At 40.5% G+C, this 21526-nt stretch overlaps 1 protein-coding gene across 2 annotated transcripts in view; it reads left to right on the forward strand.

The window, feature by feature from the left end:
* The window catches only part of LOC306964044 (poly(rC)-binding protein 4-like), a 31897-nt gene continuing 10371 nt past the window's right edge, over positions 1-21526 (forward strand). Inside the window, exons 1-7 of one of the 2 annotated variants that reach the window (XM_079557885.1) lie at positions 1-307; positions 12144-12420; positions 13672-13695; positions 16253-16285; positions 16719-16835; positions 19390-19521; positions 19907-20035. In XM_079557885.1, the coding sequence (XP_079414011.1) occupies positions 12325-12420; positions 13672-13695; positions 16253-16285; positions 16719-16835; positions 19390-19521; positions 19907-20035 (531 nt within the window). In that variant the 5' untranslated portion in view covers positions 1-307; positions 12144-12324. Of the gene's footprint in view, positions 308-3805; positions 3892-12143; positions 12421-13671; positions 13696-16252; positions 16286-16718; positions 16836-19389; positions 19522-19906; positions 20036-21526 lie in introns of those variants that run through there. The other variant, XM_079557884.1, reaches the window with a different exon arrangement.

A 21526-nucleotide genomic window follows, 5' to 3' on the forward strand; every position in this document is an offset into this window, starting at 1 on the left:
AGAGTCCCGTGGGGGGGGGAGGTATACGAAGGCGAAACGCACTGGGTCAAGCGCGGAGTCCTGCCTCTTTCTGAGTGAGCGCTTCAATAACGGAACAGTCAACTGGATTATAACGGGGTGGTCGCATCTCTCTCTCTCTCCCTCTCTCTCGTGCGCGTGCCTCGAGCTCTAGTCCTGCTGACACAACCTCCACGAGGGCGATCGGCGCTCATGTCATCGGGACTCTAATGAGGATACGAACGCGAAACGGCCAACGTCCATGGATTGGTGAGATATTCCAGCGCGCGAGCTTTTTTCATGAGAGCAGGTGAGATATGCCGGCTATTGCATCTGTACGGTGTGTTCCATCTCGTAAGTTCGTATGCAGCAGCCCGACACTTGCAATTCTGAACTTGTCTAGTTTCATTGACTCTTCGGCAGGCTGGGAATGTCACTCTATAGCTACTACAATAACACGCTGCTGCAATTGTTGTTTTGGTGACGCGCAAAAGCCTCACTCGTAAATTATGTTAACTTCACCAACCGCTATAGCCAAGGAAAAATCAAACATGATGTGCTTTATGAGGAAATTCAGTTGCAGAAATATATCCCCCCATTTGTATTGCTTGACTTTCGGGTCACTATAGCGCACGTAGTATTTGGAGTAGCCTAAATAACATGAGAAGGACCACTCCACAATGCCGTAGCTTTGTCAGATGCGCCATGAATACAGTGAGTCCAAAGAAACAATTCGTCTCTTGTGAGTTTGAGCGTGCGTCTGTAATAATGAAAACTATATGGGGCTTCTGGCAGGACAGACCGGTCCTGAACACACAAGGATCATTCTCTCGGAGTCCGTACTGAAGGGGCGCCTGATCTGTGCTGAGGCAGCGAGTGCGCGTGACAGGACCATTATTCACCAACATGGATAATTGCATTAGTCTTACTGTAGATAGAGGAGATGGTCTGGGGGGGAGAAAACGGGTTAAAGAAATCTCCAAATCCAATGGGAATGTAATTTGAGGGGAGAGTCTGGTTTCTTTTTCCATTTCTGTTCTGATAAATGCATTTTGGGCACGACTACTTTAATCAAGCAAACTGGATTACTCACAAATATGATGCTGTTTGAAACTTCCCATGACGTTGTACATGTGTCTGTGCCGGGCCCAAGCCTGGATAAAAAGAGAAGAGTACCCAGACCATCCAGACATTTGGTTTAACCTGGTACCAGTTTATATTCTGAGTGAATGCACCAGGAGACACGGGATTTGCAGTGGATAAGGAGTCAAAAAAATGAGATCTTTTATGCCAATACTTTACATCAGCCTATATAATATCTGTTCAATTACTCAAATATATTATGTTCAGCAGCAGCAATTTCACCAGGCAGCTGAAGCTAACTCTAAAACTCCACAATCGGACTAATTTGTAAAGTAACCTAGAATCAATAAAGAAACATCTGGAGCTTATTGATTGAGGAAATGTGACCCTTCTTCCTGGAGATGCTCATGAATATTGCATGCACTCTCTGATTCTGCATCTGTGCTGCACACTACTTAGACTCCCAGAAATGTTCTTTGAAAAGATATTTAGATTAGAAATATTACAGCGGATAGATCATGTACGGACTCTTTATGTTGCCACAATGAGGTTTATAGGTCAGGGGGTTCCACATAAAGATTACATTGTTTCTCAAACAAATATAATTTAAAAAAAGGATAAGGAAATAACCACCATTAGATTTACACAGCATAGAGTCCGGTCCTATTTTAATCGTCCACACATATATGAATCCAAATACTCGTGTTTAATTCTATTCTATTCTGCAAACAGGAAGTGCATTTGCCAGTACAAAACAATGGAAAATCAATATTCAAATCAGTGCGTACATGAGCTGAAGCTGAAGGAAAAGGCTGACATGCACTAATCGTCTGACATCCTTTTATATTACTTTAAGGTTAGGCATGTTCGTGTACTTTTGCTGGCAATAACAGACACATGTTCCCTATGGCAGTTTGGTGAGGGAAACAGTGGGGTAATCAGACATGTACGCTGCTGACTCTCCACACAGAGTAATTCCTTAATGCACTGAGAGGGCCGTAGATCTAATAAGCAGAGGAAGAGCATCGTCAATAATGGATCCCCACCTGCTTCAGGAAGAGACAGGAACCAGACTTAGAACTGCCAATTATAATCTCTCATCCACAGCATGTTGTTTTTAGGCCGTAGAAGGAGGCGGGTTGGTTGTAATCAGTTTTATGCCTTAGTCCAGTCATATCCAATAATAAAGGGTATGGATATCATTCCGAGGCCTTGAGAATGCTAATGAAAGAAGAGACAGGCGAATCTAAAAATGAGCAGAGATGCTAGAGTTGTCTCCAAGAGGGAGAGTCAGTGTGTCTTACATTCAATACATACAATAGAACATTTCTGTATTCCTCGGTGAGTGAGAGGCTGGAGATCAATTCCTGCTGCGGCTTTGTGTCCTGATAATTATCGTTATTTCTTGATTTCAGTTTATTTCACATGTATTCTTTTATTTTTGGCTCGTCTCTTCTGGGCGCCCTCTTCACAAATCACATCTAGAGAGTCTACTAATTTGTTTGATGCTCGCACAAGCTTGGGAGTCTTGGAATCAGAATAAATTCATTAGCCGCAATGGGAAATTATTTTCATTTATTGACAAAAATCTCGGCCAAGAAAGAAGGAACATTTTGTTAACTTGATGTTTAGACAGTAAATATTTGTAGCATTGTTCTGACTTAGTTTACATATTATGACAATTGGCATGGGTTTCAAAATAGGCATATTACTGATACACTCATTTGACATCTTCTTTTCCTTTAGTTGTACCCACTTGTGTGAGGGCTAATAACTCGTCAGGCTTATCCCGGCTTTATTTGACCATGCAAATGAGTCTACCTTCATTTATCTCCTTGTATTTACCGGAGATGTTGTTTTACACCAAGGCGTTGTTGTGATAATATTAATTTCCTCCTCAGTATCTCACTAAATCCCCTGTAGCAATTAACCTGCATTTGAACAATTAACCTGTGCTAATCACTTTTTAAAAGCTACTCAGCGTGGGGCTTGAGTTTGTTCGGGTGGGTGTATGACGCCTCCATTATGGCACTTTAATTTGTTGATTATGAGATGAAATAAAGAAATATGCACACTATATTTGTTTGTAGCGATGGAAGAAAACACCTTTAAACAAGCCCTATATCCACTGCATATTAGTTGTGTGCTGCTCGCTTGTTTACGTATTTGTGCATCTCTGTGCCTTCCAGTTAGGATGATCTGGTGACTGCATGCCCTGTATATAAACAGTGTATTTTTGTTCTTGTTGTGTGATGAAGCAGCTCTTTCTTGTGGATAATAAGATGTGACTGTGTTGTGCTGCTCTTGAGGCTGAACCGGAGTGTGACGGTGCCAAAGGCTGTCCCGCCGAATGAAAAGATCCCACTGTCCCTCGTCTGCAGGCTCTGACCCACACAACCCCATGACTGCGCGGCTTGGACTCACGAGATTTATATAATACACAGAGAGCACAGAGAGCGCCTGGACATTTGTCTGTGGGTTTTGACGAAATGTGTTTCTGTTAGAGCTGCTGCACAATTAATCACTATCTAATCGAAAGCACAGTTTTAATGGTTGCGGGTAACAAATCAGGGAGGCTGCAGTCATTTTTGGTAGTATAATGTCGTCTGTCTGAAAACAACAACAAAAGGTCTGGGCTCCATAGCGTGCAAACCCTATAGTTCAGACGTTTTTGGATATGTTCTGAAATGCGAGTGATTCTAAACTAAACTGTGATTCTTTGTTTTACAACATACATTTCAAAGTCACCCGCCCCGCCCTCTGCAAATCATCCATGCCTAGTTTTCATCACGTCAGAAGTCTCAAATAAAGGTATTTAAATTGTGGCCTCAAAAGAGTTACTTATAGAGGAGGAACAAAGGGAACTGCAAACCATCTTATAGTTGTACAATGTGTGTGATTCTTATTAACTAATGGAACTCTTAAAGCATTTGCCTTCTCTCTCTTAAAGAACTTGTGAAATGGCTTCTAATTATTCAATCTGCGATGTTAAGGTTTGTGCACAAAGCAAAGACACAAATCCTTGTTCCGGCTAATTTGGGCAAATTGGATCCTAGTTTCATGATGCGTTTCTTTCAAAAGCCATCTGGATCTGTGTGTGTTTTTGTTGTAACTGAGAATGAAAGGAGCTTTTATCTCCATCCAGCTGCTGAATCCGGAAATATTTTACACTATTTTTGTTCTAGGTGTCCTGCATAGATCGTTTCACCCCAGTCTTGACAACCTCAAGTGGTAATATTGATAGACTGTGCAATATTAAAATATAATACCAACATTTATGGATACGGTTAAGTTAAGGATATAACAACATTACATAACTGTTTAGTTGGCCTTAATTTAGGTTCCTCTTTCAGAATCTAAATACAGACAAATATGACAGACAACGAGGCTGTACCTGAGGCTGCCACTCTGCCCATAAGGCAATAGGGAGACAAATGAATTAGAGCTTAATGTGGACTTACTCAACAAGGACTGAATATGGGTCTGAATAGGTACAAATCAGACCAATTTCTAAATAAACGCTAACACAGTCACAGTGTATAGCACTGAAGACACTGACTTCTGATCCTGCTCACGTTTTCTATACTCGGCACATCAAACCCTCTCAGGTTGCACACAAATATTGATCACACTCTACTTGTATTCTCTTCTGGCCTCTCTCTCCTCTGTTTCCTCTCAATTTGTCTTTGGCGTCACATGCCGTGGCCTGGTACAGGGGTGGAGGAGGGTGGAGAGGATGAAAGGAAGTCATTTTGCAGATAGAAAGAGACTGACCTTCATAGCTCTGAGAGGGATGGGGATAAAAGCTCCAGTTAATGCCCTGCCAAAGTGCATTCTCCACAACGCCATAGAAAAGCGTTCTCTGTGATATATGATCCTAATAGAAGCGTTCTAATAATAAAAATCACATTGGGAAGGCCAAAGCAATGACCTGGAATTTCACTTGGTGAATAAACCTACAAACCCTTCATGTATTTAACAGTTCAGTCGGGTAAGGCATCACTTTCACATAAAGGTATTTTGGTATAGAACCATTATTACTCACAATCATACATACAACCTGGATTTTTGGCACATGGCTGGAAGGGCATCTCATTTAGAATGCTAATGTGCTAGTTGTAGACTTCGTTATTCCAAAATAAATAATTTGGCTTTAAAGTTACTAATAATTATGATGCATTATAGCTCGTGTAAAGTGTAAAACAAATATAGTGTCTAAATAAATAGCATGAATCCAAATCTGCTTACGCTACCTGCAGTTTATCTGTCACTCACCTTTATACTTTTTTTTTTTTTCCGAGATGCCAAGCAGTGTGTTGCCATGGTTATGACCTTCAAGTGATGAGGATACTTACTGTATCAATGTTGAAATATCATTGTATGTACTGTACTAGCCTCAAAACAGCAGTGGGACTTGCTAAACAGCTCAAAATGAGTTAATATGCCTGTACTGAGGGAGCTTTATTTCAGGCCGTCCCTGCAGCCAGTTTAAATACAGACTCAGTGTCAGCGGGTGTCTGGAACCAGCAGGGACACATGGGACATAATAGACAAGAGCCATGAGGCAGCGCTATCAAGAGGTGATAGAAAACGTGCAATAATATAGCATGCCTGTTATTATGCTTGCTGCACTATCCCAATCTACAGACATAAGTTGAGTTAAATTTGAAAAAAAGGATAAACGTGTCTTTTTTGGCAGTAAAGACCACGCTAGTTATTTTACATTTTCTCTTGCCATATATGTTACCTTGTCCAGCTCCAGCTCGAAGTGTTTGCTTTTGTTTGTTTGTTTTTTGTCCCAGAGTTTGTTTCTTGTTGTGACGGTTGGCAGGTTTCCCTAATGATGAGATGCTTCTTTCAAAATCAAGGCCTGATCAATGGCTGCATCCCCCGGTGCAGTATGTCTGTCCAAGGCCGTCCACTAATTAGTCCCCCACTCCCCACCAAAAAACACAGACACACAGTCACATAAAGGATCCCATTGGTTGTAGAATCAGTTCCCTAAATTCTTGTGACTTCTGGAAGCATGTGGGTTCAAATTGCTGTATACGTAAAAGATGAGGCAAACTGGCTGGATTTAATAGCCATGATTTTTGCAGAAAACAACAGCACATAGTTCAGTTGCCATATTGGTCAGTATAGCATCAAGTAATGATCGATTTCACTGATAATTTATTACGCCAGAATACATTTCATTTTGTCCACTCGGAGAGGATTGCTTGCACACACTGAAACACTACGACTTATTAATACTGTGTCGGCTCTCAGCTCTCAGTCTTGAATACATTTTTCATTGTAGGAGGGATATGAATATTGTAGACTGGAATGGGTTGATTGTGTTGAGGTTGTTTCGCTTCCATCGTCAGAGTGTCCTGAGAAAATGGAGGCACAAGGACCTCGTGGTAAAGGACTCTTGTAGTGTTTCGTCCCTCTGTGAGCCTGTCTTCTCCTGTCTTGTTTAATGCGAGGGTCAGCCCTGTGCTCTCCTATCTGCTCCGGCTCATAGACTTGAGCGTGGTGAGAAGCTGCGGCGGCTGTCACAGAGGGGTTATCAGTGCCGTGGAGCCTGGACTCTGCTGCTAAATGTGGACCTATCCTGATAACAATACACCCTGATGCAGTCCAAATCTGGGATCTGCGCGAGAGGAGTCAGGAGAGGGCAGAATATTCACTAAAATATCCCGCTAAATATAGTATGTTCTTCCTGTAGATGCTGTAATGCCAGATAGTCTTAATGGCCAATCACTTAAAAAATCCATAAATAAATGCATCATTATCATTTGAGCTGGGCAATTGTTTTTAATGGACGGGTCAGACAAAGCTTTCCAGGATTATTTGAAGAACAAAGTGGAAAATGTGATTAATGGTGCTGCAGTGGAAAGCATTTGTTCGTTGTTTGAACTGGGGGTTATTTTGCATACTCTTTCATTGTAAATTTGACACTTTTATTTGTTGTGTTTTTGCTGCTTTTTTCGCTGCATTTTCATCCTCACATGCGTCTCGTTTTTGTTGCTTTTGTTGTCGCTTATTTTGTTGCTTTTTTCATCCTCCTTTACATCTCGTTTTCGCCCCTGTTTTGACTCTTTTTTTCCCCCAGAAGCTTTTAGATTTGGGTAATGTGCTCAGTTTAGGTGGGTTAGGGTTGAGTGATTAAAGAAAATCATGATGTATTGTACCGTATTTTTGGAACACTCAAAGATAGATTTTTATGGTCATCTTAGAAATATTCATATAATTTCAAATCTCCCCAGCTACAGCGAGTACTGTGTGGTACTGTTGTGCTAATCAGGAATCTTGCTATTTATAGATCAGTTCCGTATATAATGTAATGATGAAGTGTTCATCAGTGTGAAATCTCTTAAGGATATTTGTAGTTGGCACGCTGTTGACGCCTCTCATCATTACTTCTGTCAGTGTCGCTCTCGTCGACTTTGACTTTGTTTGTTTCTGCTGGTCCTCTGGTGCTACTCTGAGATCAAAGCCTCTCCTCTCCCCTCGCTCCTCTCCACTAACTCCTCTGCTCTGTACTTTTGGTGCCTCTTTCATCCCAGCAGCTGTGTGTGTGTGTGTGTGTGCTTTGCCGTGGAGACGACTGTATTTGTGTGAATCGCCTTGCACCTCATGGCGTTACAGTGCGAGCATATACGCCTTGGCACTATTTGGTTGCATGTGCCCAAGCCGGGGGGGACACCGTAAAACCCATGACCTCTTTTCCCCCTCGTAGGAGAGGGGGGAGCCCTGTTCGTCTGTCACCACGGAGACCGGGCGTGCACTCCACTCCTCTGTGACGCTGTTGTTGTGGGTGACAAGTCTCCAAGCAGGTGTCCAGACAGGCAGAAGGCAGCAAGCTTTTCATCTCCGTCTCGGGAGTGCGGGCTAAAAACATGGGAGCTGGTGGCTGTCATGTTTACGTGTTACCTTTATCCGGATATCTTTGAAGTGCGCTGCGTAGACAATAACATGGTTGAATTTTTATTTTTTTTTGCCTTCGAAGTGCATCTTTTCTGCACCCTGTCGAGGCAAGCAGTCTACAAATATATTTTCCAAACACATGACAACAAATGCCCCCCCGGCCTCTCTCATTTCCTTCTCTTTATCACCACTAGTGTCAATTCTAGAAGGGACTGTATTTTATTTTTTGTGTTTTTGTCTTTTCAACTTCCACAATTTATATGTTGCACGTGTGCTGTCGTTCCTCATAATTTATTATGAACATCACAATGACGTCCAAAGCGATAAAAAAAAAATCACTTATAGACTGGAAGGGTAGAGAGCGAGTGTTGCAGAGTGCTTGTTAAAAAGCATGTGTTCTGGGAGCACTGAGGCAGGACAGGACCAAGGTTACCCCCATTAGAGGACGTCCTGGGACAGTGGATGGGCTCAGCTTCTCTCTCCAGGCCCCACTGTATTCTGCCAAAGACTTTGATAGTTCCATGTTATCCATTGTATGGGGCTGGACAATGAGGTGCAAATTTATTTGAACAGCAATATTAGTAGTAGTAGTTTATTCGGTCTGTTCATTCCTTTAAACGTAAATACATTTCCAATTCTTTGTGGACAACACGACCGAAAGGGTTTAGGCTGAAGTGAAAACTTATAACGCCTAACCCAGTTTACAGACTTCTACGAGAGAAAACAAAAACAAAACACAAACATTAATAATGAACAATATCAAGTGTTAAACAGAAGAGAAAAAAGCATGTATCTGAAGTTAGTAACATAAATTTCAATATTCCAACAAATATGTATATCCTCAAAACATGAGAAAATATTGGTAATATCTGGTGTCAAAGACTTGTTCTTGACTATTTTCCCATACATGTAGTGTTTGTAAGCTGTTGTTTAAATGCATTATAGATAGATACAGACGGCATCTCTGGAATCGCCCATTATGGTCATGTTTGTAAACAGTTAAGGGGGAAAACAATTTGAAGAAAAACTAAACTTTCTCTTATTATTCAAAAACTACTATAACAAATGCTGAATTATGAACATAGTTTTCTACTATATAAAAATACAAAGACATGGGGAGGAGCAAAGTGGTTCAACAGCCCATAATTACATACACGTTTAATAATGTCAGCATCGTGCTAATGCTAACGCTAGCTACGATTGCCGTTTTTTCGCTTCTACTAAACAATCTGCTGTGAATAAACATCCATATGGACCCAATTTAGACTTGACTTTATTTGCATGCGATAAATAAGTTTATATTTAACCGGAAAAGTGAAATGTTGTGTTTCCCAAAAGATTCTGTTTTCCCCCTTGGCGAGGCCACGCCCCCTTCTACTACTTTATTTCATGTAGAGTTGGTGATCATGTGCTTTACGTCTGTATCAGGACAACTGTGCTTCAGAACTCGGCACCAGAAACAGAAATAATTTCTGAGAATAAGTTCCCACAAAAGTTTACATTTTGAGGCTAGTTTTTACCTTTTTCTTGTTGCTATTTTATTGCTATTTTATGTCGTTTTCGGCACAATTTTGCCACTTTTTTTGTTGAGTTTCTGTTACTTTTTTGCTGCATTTCATTGCTTTTTTTTGCCACATTTTGTTGCTTCTTGTTACTCTGCTATTTTATCACTTGCTCTTTAGTGGCTTTTTGTCCATTTTTTGTTGTACTTTCTTTGCTCTTTTGTGGCTTTTTTGGTCCCTTTTTGATCCTTTTTTTGTTGCATTTACGTTCTCGTTTTCATCTTGCTTTTGTCACTATTTTCAAGAAGCTTGAAGTGGGGGTTATGAGGTTAAGTGCAGAGGGAGTGCAGATGTTGTCAATATGAATGAATAAAATGGCTGCCTTATTACTCATATCAGCAACACACCTATAGAAATGATAACCTGCCGCTATTCCTTTAGTAAACAGTAACACAACCTTGGTTCCTCTTACGCAAAAGCAAAGAGGCGTTAAGCTCCGTGACATCTTAAGAAGGAAACGCGGGAGCATCCAAACGTGTCATAGCAAGTGTCTTCAGTATAAATAAATCAGAGCGAGAGGGCTGACCTTGGACACCGCACAGAAGCAATAAACCTGCCTCCAACAACACCAGGCCTGAGAGGAACCAGCCGCGTCTGAAATAACAGGCTTTTATTAAACATGATCCTCTGACACACATCACTGAGCCTACTTCGAGCGTGCACTTATGAAAACACAGTGCGGTAACTAGTGTTAGAGCCAGCGACGCACTTAGAATACTGTGCGAGACGCTCGAGGCAAGGCCGGTCAAAGTATACAAAAGACTCGTAAAATTGGTAAGCATAAGGCAATCAGATCTAGTTTGCCGAGGCAGTCTACCATAAATCTACGTCTAAATTCATTATTTTTTCTCTCTTATTTGCACTTAATTAATTTTTGTATTTATATTTTATGACAACCAGGAGCATGAAATTCAGAACACAAAAGGAACTGTGCGAATTACTATCGTGAAACAGGCTTTTTGAGGACCTCTCTATCTCTGGGCTCTGGGGTAAAATAGCACTCAGCCCAAAGCCCAGTGTTGTTTATTATGTCATGAAAGCATGTTTTACATTCTCTACTCAAAGTGATTGAGTATCTTAGATTGTAAATAATGTAATAAATCTAGTTTCCCTGTGTATTGCTCCATGTAATTGGCTAATGATTGTCATATGAGCATCCAGGTGACTCACTCATCACTCATCAAAATAATCTCTCACATGATGCTGCTGTTGGATCTGACAAAGCTTTTTGTTGTTTGAGTTTGCCGTACAAAACTGCAGAGTATTAGGTACACAAGTTAAATTAAGCTATAATATCGAATGCGCTGTCTGACAGAAACACTTGCTTTTCTGAACCTCAAAGCAGTTTGGCAACAACAACAAAAACAATGCATTTCTCCTCACTAAACATGGGTTTGTGACTTTTTAAAATGAAGGTTGTTGGAGGCAAAATTCTTAGTGCTTCTTATTATCTTGTTGTGATGCTTTTAATGGCTGTCATGCAATTTATTATCTGACCAATAATGTTATAAAATTGTGTGTCATGATGGTAAAATGCTCAGATAACCACTACCACTTAAAGCAGTACTAAGTAACTTGTTTACTTTAGAGGAAGAAGAAGATCTTTATTTATATAGCGCCTTTCACAGACATAGTCACAAAACGCTTTACATGAGACAATTGTACATTCACCCCATACTCGGTGGTGGTAAACTACGTTTGTAGCTTCAGTTTCCCCTGGGGGAGACTGACAGAAGCGCTGTCACCACTGCACACGTCTGCGGCAACAGTCCCTCTGACCACCACCATCATTCACTTATACACACATGATTCATACAGGCCAATCACGAAGAAGAAGCTAGCTGGCTAATGGGCAACGCTAACTGCGAGCTAGCGCCACTTAAACAGTATTTACAGCCAAATTTGAGTGAAAAAGTTATCTTCTTTGTGTAATTGGATGCACAATATCCCTCTCTCCCTTTGTTTTTTTTGTCAGTGTAGTATTTACTCTCACAGACAATTAATAAGTAAAAAACCACAGCATGCTACGACACCTGCAGTGGCGCTTATGGCCCGGCATGAGTTACTTAGTTTTGCTCTAAAGCACTAAGTAGTAATACTACTTTTACAATGGAGATATTTTTTTTTGTGACTCAAACTTGGCTGTAAATACTGTTTAAGTGGCGCTAGCCCACAGTTAGCTTTGCCTGTTTGCCTGTTAGCTTCTTCTTCGTGATCACATTAGTGTGTATTGGAGCCTCCGAACCGGTGCAGGAAAGCTACAATTGTGTTCTTTGTGAGACACCAGGGTATGATGAAAGACCCCCCAAGCATCCCATTAACACTTGTATCACTTGTGAGGGACTATGGAAAGGATATATTAGAGTAAACAAGTTGCGGTACTGCTTTAACATCAGTTTTCCTAAGTATGTGTCCTCTCAATTAAAAGTTTGCATTTACTACATTCTTCTGCTGCAGCTCTTTTTTTGTATTTGATTTCTTGAACTGCAATACAATTACACACATTGTCAAATAAACAGAAATGATGTTTGGAGAACATTCAGTTTAGCCTTACAAAAAAAACGTGTTGTTTGTTTGTTGTTGTTGTAGACTGGAGGTGACGTCTTGTGGACCAGCAGAGGACCGGCACAAACCCCCCCACACCCCTTGCTGCCAGCCTAGTGACGTCGACCCAGTGAAGAGTCCCCCCCCCCGTCCTGTATGACCCCTCCTCCTCCCTGTGTGTAGCCCCTGCCGGTCAGACTGCTGAAGGAGCAGAGCAGAGCTGTTGATGCGTCTCCCTGAGAACCACTCCCTCAGTACTATGAACTGTGAGCCGGACTTTGGGGATGTCACCCTCACGCTACGACTGCTCATGCACGGAAAGGTATCTTCACCTACTGGTTGCTAATCAGACACTCTGAAGAGGTGTTGTTTTGATAAAAGTGCAGTTTGTTCATATTAGAAAGAACACACTGAAGAAAAAGTAGTAACTTGTACAAATATTATCTTACACAGCACTGAAAATGCCTGTCCTGGCGATATCTACCCCTTACCCTTGCCATTTCTCTTTGCCCATTCAATAGAGACCTTGTTTTTTATTAGCAGGCTTTATTAGCAGGCTGCCACTTTGAGCTTTTTTGCAGTACCCGTTCATTGTTTTTTTTATTGTGTTGCTCCGCTCCATCTGGGCTATCTGCCTAGAAGCTCGCACCTGTGTGTCTACTATCTAACATAGGAAAGCAAGGGGGGATTCCCTGGCAAACAGCCTCCCAGAGTCCACCACAAGGCAAAACTTTTTTCTCTCACTAGGATACTCTGAGCTAGGATCTCATAAAGTTGTTTTAAAGGAATAGATCACCGTTTTTCCTTACTGAGATATGTTCTTACCTGAACTTAGACGAGTTGATACATACCTGTCTGGTCGGGTGCCCGTGGAAGAGCTTGGTCGCTTCTAGCTTCAGCGTTTGGAGCTATAGGAATATATTGGGAGGGACAAATGCTAAAAACATCTTTGGTCTTTTTGCGTGACTGAGAGCACACAGTTCTTCCACGTGATATGTTCTTACCTGAGTTTAGACGAGTTGATACGTACCTGTCTGGACTTTGTGTGTGCACGTGGAGGTGCGTGGTAGCTTCCAACTTCACCCCCGTTTGGAGCTATAGGAATACATTGGGAGAGGCCAAAGGCTAACAACATCTTTGGTCTTTTTGCGTGACTGAGGGCATGCACAAAGACCAGACAGGTACGCATCACTTGTCTAAGCTCAGGTAAGAACATGTCTCAGTATGGAAAAACGGTGAACTATTTAGTAGAAATAGTTTGCAGCCAATGTATGAAATCACCAAGCATCTGGTTGCAATGCCACCTCAGACCTGAATCTAACCATCAATATAACTATTAGACCCAATGCAACTTTGAATGGAATAGCCTCTTGACAACACATAAAGCACCTAAAGCTAAATATGGAAAAAACAAACTTAATGTAGTAGAAAGCAAAATAAAATAATTAATTTTGGTGTCCAAAATGTCCTTGCTATAAGATGCAATAGTACAACGATGCTAAGCTCATTGTGATGCATTGATTCTCCATCTGAAAAAAATGCTTAATCTTTCTTTGTCTCCTTTTTTTTGTAGGAAGTCGGCAGCATCATCGGGAAGGTAAGATTGAATTGCTATTTTTTGCAGAGATACCTTGTGTTCTGTAATTTTGCATCACCCTTTGATCAGATGAAGTTTTGCCGCGCCACGACCTGCATCTAATACACAAACAACAAGCCGTTTCCATTCCTTTATGCTCACGATATTATTATTTTGCATCTAAATTGTCCTTTCTCTGGTCGTCAAAACATGCCGCTTATGTATTCATCACCCCCCCCCCTTGAACTCCACTCAACTGCCTACACCTCCCATAATGCATCAGTGCGATCAATCAAAAACAGAAATGGAACTTGAGACCATTGACTGGAAGCTCTCTTGTTGAAACTGAAGACATATTAATGCTGTCTCGTGGGATATTTTAGGCCTTTTAGCCGTGACTTAGATGGAGGGAGGGGGTTCGCTCAGTGCTGCCATTAAGGGCTGTAATACAAGAAGGCTGTGGAGCAAATGGATGAAGCAAATAAAAGTAACGGCGGCTTGAAGTGCAAACAATAATGCAAACAATGGTAAAGGGATATACAAGGTCAATAAAGGGAGGAGTATGAAAAATAATCCAGTCTAATGTATAAAGTAAGACGCCACATTTTCTCTGAAGACCATCATGGCAAGTTATGACTGGTCAACTAATAACTATCCCATAATATATTCATTTCTGTCAGTGTAGTATTCTCTTTGTTTTTCATCTGCACCACCTCTTCACTTGCTCTCAAACCATCTTCATGTCCTCACGTCTCCCCCTTGGTTAGCGTATAATGACAAGTTGTAATATAATTAATTTGAACTAACAATTAGCCGTTTGTCCTTGTTTTGATCTGTTTAATGTCAAAATGGGGTATTTCCTGATAGATTTTTGATTTGAGCAATGATCACAAGGCCAAATATCAAACATTATATCAAAGCAATTCATCAACAGTGATTTTAGGTAAAGTCCGCGGCAAAAAGTCCCAGCGATTCAACTTAATATCCTGAGTAACGTGTCTTTTTTGGTAGTATTAAAAATATTTCCTAGTTTTATGAAGTAAAAACTGCAGGCTTTGAAAGTACTTGAGCAATATCTCACATAATACACTGCCTGACCAAAAAGAAGTTCTCCAGCATATCCCAAATTTTCTCAATAGTGTTTAGATCTGGGCTCTGTGGCGGCCAATCCATGTGTGAAAGTGATCGAAACATGAGTCTGATAAATCTTGGCATTGTCATCTTGGAATATGCCCTGGTCATCATTGAAGAAGGAATCTGTTGACGGAATAACCCGATCATTCAGGATGTTCAGGTCATCAGCCGATCTCATCTGTGGGCACATAGAATTGTTGAACCTAGTCCTGAACAACTGCAGCAACTCCAGATCATAACTTAATTAAAGTTAATTAAATCCAAGTGGCAGCTTTTTTTTCTTCTTCTTCTGGTCAGGCAGTACACTTGAGCAACCTCATACATATTAGTTTGTGAACATAACTCAGTTGTTTGGTGCATTTGCAAGTCACATCAACGTGGTCTAACCCATATGAGTAGTTTCACCAATACTTACCATTAAGTTTGAGAATTGATTAACTATTTGGAGAGGGGTGGAGAGTCAGTGATAGCTCCCAAGTTACAGGCTTGAGACCCCTATTCTAACCACTGAAATGAAAAATAAAAGAAATATTGAGTTGTTGTGCCCTGTATATGGGAGACAGCAGAATAGAATAGAGAGAAAAGAAAAGAAGTGAGCAGGTTGTATGTGTTTGGCTCACATCACGGATTGAGGGTTCAAATCACTTTATCTACTGTAATAAATATCCACTTCAACCTCAAGCATTCTCTTCCAATTGTGTCTGTCACCCTTTTCTCGCCTCGATAGAAAGGTTACGCCACAAATATGTTTTTGTAGGTTGTAACAAATGACAGTACAATACTGGGTCAGTGTTGGGGGAGATGTTGCAGAGGAAAGAGGAAAAAGTATCAGGAAGATAGTGGGTATATTGTGTTTTGACGTCCAAACTCATCTCAATTCTGCTCCTAAATCCATATCTGTCTGGGGTCAAGTATTACGTTATTACGTAATACGTAATAACAGAATTGAAACAGTGACTTAAATCATGTGAATGTGACAGTGGAAGTACCCATCATAGCGAATTGTTTTAATTCTCTGAAGAAGTAACTCATTGCCTCTTCAGGGTAATCTTGAAAGTCATTGGGGTAAAATTTAAATCATTATGTAGCTCTTAAAAAATGTGATATAAATTATATTGCCATATTGCTCACTCCAACCAACATAACCATGACAGACAGGTGCGATGTAGATGGATGCAGTATTATGTATCTTCATCATGATTTCATAGTAACCAGGTCATAATGTTCTGGTTGTCTTTGTTTTACCGACGAACCTTGTCCTCTCACGTCAATAGCATATCTTAAAGTATTTAGTAACGAATTGTGTAGTGTTATTCAGGACCGGGCATCATTCTCACATTAAGTGTTGCAGTGCTGCAGTCAAAGGGAAAAGGCACTGCTGGCATTGCTTTTCAAAAATGACATTGATTTTTTTTAAGGTTGTCCTTCGTGTTTTTTCTTTCAGAAAGGAGAGACTGTGAAGAGAATACGAGAAGAGGTACAATGTCACTGCTAACTGCTCTGTGTGGATTGACTCTTTCATCATGTGTGAAGAAAACACATAAATTACATATAAATTTATCACTTTATCTCTAAGACCCAATTTCAAATAGTAGAATCAATGTATTGTACGCAGGGATGTGTCAAGGGTATGGCCTGGGATATGCTTGGGTCACCAGTAAGACCCCATAGTCTTATTAGTGACCCACTCTGAGGAGCTGAGGCGGTATATTGGTGGTAAATTCAAATATGCTATCACCAAACTATGATAAATTGTTAATGATGAAATTCAATTCGATTCTCAGTTCAATCCCTTACACACGGGTCGGTCCCAGGGCAACCCAAGAATAACTAGAAGCAACCCCAGTTACAAGTGAAGCTACAGCGCAAATGGTGATGTATTTATTATTTTATATCCTTTGACCTCACAGAGCAGTGCGAGAGTGAACATCTCTGAGGGAACATGTCCAGAGAGGATCATCACCATCACCGGCTCCACAGACAGTGTCTTCAGGGCCTTCACCATGATCACGTACAAACTGGAGGAGGTCAGGCCACACTGCAGCTTACAAATATACAGCCTCACATTTGACTTACTGACGCTGACCTGTATGACTAGCAAATACTGTGACCCATGAGCAACCTCCTTCACTGTTGTTACTGTACTCTACTCTTACTGCAGATTTGACAGCACAAAAAATACTGTAGGCTATAACACATTTTTGTCCTCTCATCATTTTACTCCAGAGTCTAATCAATATCTATAAAACACACGTTAGCGCTAAAATCTTGATGATGGCATAGAGAGGAATAAGAAGCTTGTACTTATAGTGTACAAAATCATTACAAAGTTATTTACAGGTATTGTAACAACTACAGGCAGACTTACTTTCTGTTGCTCGGAAATCATTCGCATTCCCTCTATAGCGAATAGTCATAATAACTTCTGGTGGCAGTACTTGTCAACACAATGCAGAATATGTTCTAACTCTTGTGTTTCCATAGTAACCTGACCCACGAGTGCTGAGTTGTTTTACACCAACACCTTTAATTGAAAACACAAGGGGTGTAAATTGTCTTTGGCTTGTGCCACTCACACACTGCATTTGTTGTTCTGTAAAGACACTCTACCTTAAACGAAAAAAATGAAAAATAAAATAGAAATTAATGTGCTAGTTAGTTGGTTAGTTAGCTAGTTAGTGAAAAGCACAGAACCATAATGCATTGTTCACTTAATTGTTCCCGTTTTAATATTTTAAATTCTTCAAAATTGCCACCCATTATTCTTGGCATTGTGGACCTGTGGAGTCCCCCAGGGGTCAATCCTGGGACCCATCTTATTCAATCTATACACGCTTCAATTGGGTCAGTTAATACACAACAATAATGTGTCGGACCACAGCGCTGCAGATGCACAGACACAAAGAGAAAGAGTTATCAGTCACCTCGAGTCTTTCTCTAAAACAGAAAAATCAGGTTAGAAATCTAAGAGTGATCATGGACTCAGACAGCCACAACAGCTTTTTACCATCCGAAACATTGCCAAGGTCAGAGGTATAGTGACTAAACCAGACTTAGAGAGACTTATCCATGCATTTGTCTGCAGCTGGTTAGACTACTCTAACAGCCTGCTCACTGGCCTCTCTAAACGAGGGGCTAGAGCTGCAGTACAGCCAGAACGCTGCTGCTCGAGTCCTGACAAGAACCAGGAAATACGACCATATTATTTTCCACTGCTCCGGTCTCGGCACTGGCTTCCTGTCTCTCAGAGAATAGAATTTAAAACAGCTCTGCATGATACATGTCTTTTCATGGTTTAGCACCAAAGTAAATCTCTGACATGCCATATGAACCATCTCGAGCCCTGAGAACTTCAGGGAGGGGTCTCCTGGTGGTTTCCAGAGTCGGGACTAAACACGATGAGGCTGCGTTTCAGTTTCATGCAGTTAAAATCTGGAACAGTCTTCATGAGGATCTGAGACAAGCTTCAACTCTGACCATTTTCAAATCCAGGCTGTAAACAGTTCTTTTTACACATGCATTGGAACACTGAAAGTATTTTAACTGCTTTTCACTAAATAATTTTTTATGTTGATGTTTTACGGATTGATTTGATCTGCTTTCTTGTAATTTTATGCAACTGTGAAGCGCTCTGAATTGCCTTGTATTTGAATTGTGCTCTACAAATAAACTCGCCTTGCCTTTTCTGACATCAAAACCTTTTCTGGCTTCTGTATCGTGAAGCACACTGAGAAAATGTCAAAAGTGTGCAAAGTAATCAAAACAAAGAAGAATCAATTCATTGTGTAGAATGAATGTTTCAGAAGCAGTAATGATACCAACATACACTGTTTATGTTACAATAAAAAGGAATATAAGATTGTTGAGAATTCTTCATCCTGTTTTGAGTCATTACCAATCATCTTTTTATTTATATATAGGCGTATGGTTGACTCATCAGACAAGTAAAAATAACCATCCGAGCAGATGCTGAAGAGCTGGTCTCTATGTTGTAGTGACTTCTGCCTCACATCTATGCAGGGAGTGAAATGGGAAGCGTCAGAAACAGCTGGAAAGATTTACACTTCAAAGCTTCATTCCAACGCACTGTTGATTAATTAAAGAGGTCTTGTCCTCTCATAGACTGAATACAGGATGCACTTCACCTGCCAAGGAAACATAACCTACGACATAACCTACGAGAGATTATTGTATTTACTGCTCATTGTGGGTTTACATGTATTTCAATCCATCCAATTACTGAAAAAAGGCTTATTTTCAATTCAGATGAGCCCTCTACTGAGAATATATGCATGGTGTATGGTAAATTTATATATATTTCTTCAGTTTGTATTCATAAGATGCACTGGAATACAATAGATGTGCCCGCTTTCACAGCACGAACAAGGTTGAGATGAGATTCAGAAGGTCGACTGAAAGTGTTTGTGTGCATGTGTGTGTGTGTGTGTGTGTAGCGAGAGCTATTGCTTCAAAAGTTACTCCTCACTCTAACATAACATTTCTTTGTTAGATACTTTCTTATGACGACACAAAACAAAGGCATTAACTACAAATTACTTTTACTTTTTATATCTCTTCCAGGACCTGACGGCGTTAGTGGCCAACGGCACCATAAGCACTAAGCCTCCGGTCACTCTGCGCCTGGTCATCCCCGCCAGTCAGTGTGGCTCACTTATCGGGAAGGGAGGAGCCAAAATCAAGGAGATCAGAGAGGTTAGATTATTTATAACAGTCATCTTTTGCTGATCACAATGTTTGTTCTATATAAACCTCATTCATTTTTAGACATTACGCATAATTAACTATGGTATTTGATGAAGAAGATTTTAAAATACTCATAAACAAAGGTAGCGTACACATTTTAGTATGCCATGTTTTTATCTTTTTGGCTGTTGTAATGTAACTCTATGGACATTGCTCTCTGCGTGCAACAAACATGGCAGATTATGATACCTATCTCCATTGATCCTAAGATCAACCTCTCTCCTGTTGACCTGTTTTCTGTTTCGTTCAAGTCAAATCCAAGTCATCGTGTATCATCACCGACTTATCTCAGGATTTAAAACAGTCATAGTTGAAGCTCCTTATCTTTTCCCAGAGCACCGGAGCTCAGATCCAGGTTGCAGGGGACCTGCTCCCAAACTCAACCGAGCGAGGGGTGACGATATCGGGCACTCAGGAGTCTGTCATCCAGTGCGTCAAACTCATCTGTAATGTCATACTGGAGGTAAGAATCTATTGTAAAGATTTGATTCCTGAAAGTTTAACTGTTATTTGTCTTTACCAGTCACTATTGAATAATATTGAGATAAAGTTTTAACAAATAAGTTATTAGCACTAACTGAGTGGAGCGCCTCCCTCCCCATGGGCTGTAGCTCTCTTGGTAAAGTGACGTTTAAGTCTACCAGTCAACAGCTATTACCATTGCCAGCAGTATAATAATAAGTTCTTGCCAGTAAACAGCTTCAGTAAAGTTCCCATCTCTTAGTGTATATAACAGTTTATGATATCAAAAAGAACCTCCAAAGGTAGATTGTATAATTTTGGGTTGTTGCTATGGACACAGACCCTTGTCCATAACCTTGACTTCAAAAGATTCTTCGCTCTTCTTTTTTCACTATCAGCACAGAAAAGTGCTCAGTGCTGGTGCAGGATATAGAAGAAGAATACGATTCTTTAGAGCCATACCGCCTCTGCAAGCCTATGCCTGATCCTCTGGTGTCCCACACACACACAGACCTGCTCGCTATAGCACCGTATGAACAAGTGCCCACTTCAGAGTTTTTCACACCCCAAAAAATAAAATACATTTGTAAATGTTTTTTTTTGTGTGGAGCTTTGGTTTTCTATCATCTGGTTAAAGAATGTGGCTAGCCGCCCCCGGGTGAGGAACATTCACACAGAGACTGCAAGATGCATCTTCCTGCAGTTTTGTTGACTTTATATTGGCGTCTATGCAACAAACCTCACTGCACATCACTGGCACTAAGTATGGTGTGAATGAATATTGCGTCTTCGAGCAACTGGAAAAGCACTATTATTTTAACTAAATACCTGATTTACTAAGCGTTTGCAAACGATAGTGTGTACTAAAGTGAAGGAAAGGCGCACAGGTGCACTACACCTGAGAAATGATCCTCGAACCAAGATGGATCTACCGCCGGAAGTGTGAGGGTTTGTTTAGGTAGTGTAAACATGAATAAAATGTTTGAACGAGACTCAAATCACGGGCAGTAGGCTATTTCTCTAAAGCCAAAGATTCAGATAAGGAGATTGATTTGCTCAAATAATTATTATTTGTTTTTCAATAAACTAATAATCATTAACAATGGACATTTGTCATTTATCTATCATGACTTTTATATGTGGCTCTTTCCTTAAAAGGCATTGAGCCAGAGCAGTCTCTTCTCACGCAGTAAACTCATTTACATATCACAGTAAACTCATTTACATATCACAGTAAACATACACAGTTTCTCATGGTAAATCAGGTGCAACATGCCCACAAAATAGCACTTTCTAATTTTAAGCACTATAGGGCCCTTAATCTGTTCAGGTGGAAATCCACCATGTCGTATGTTCAGCTCGAGGGTAAGAATGAATACTGTGAAAAGGGATGCTGACTTTCATCCATAAAAATATAAACAACTAGTCTGGGCCACAGCAAAATCTTTTTTTTTTTTTCTCTCTCTTTTTTTTTTTGACAGCAGATCCTTGG

This window comes from Gobius niger (genome assembly GCF_951799975.1).
Source record: "Gobius niger genome assembly, chromosome: 6".
Lineage (NCBI taxonomy): Eukaryota > Metazoa > Chordata > Actinopteri > Gobiiformes > Gobiidae > Gobius > Gobius niger.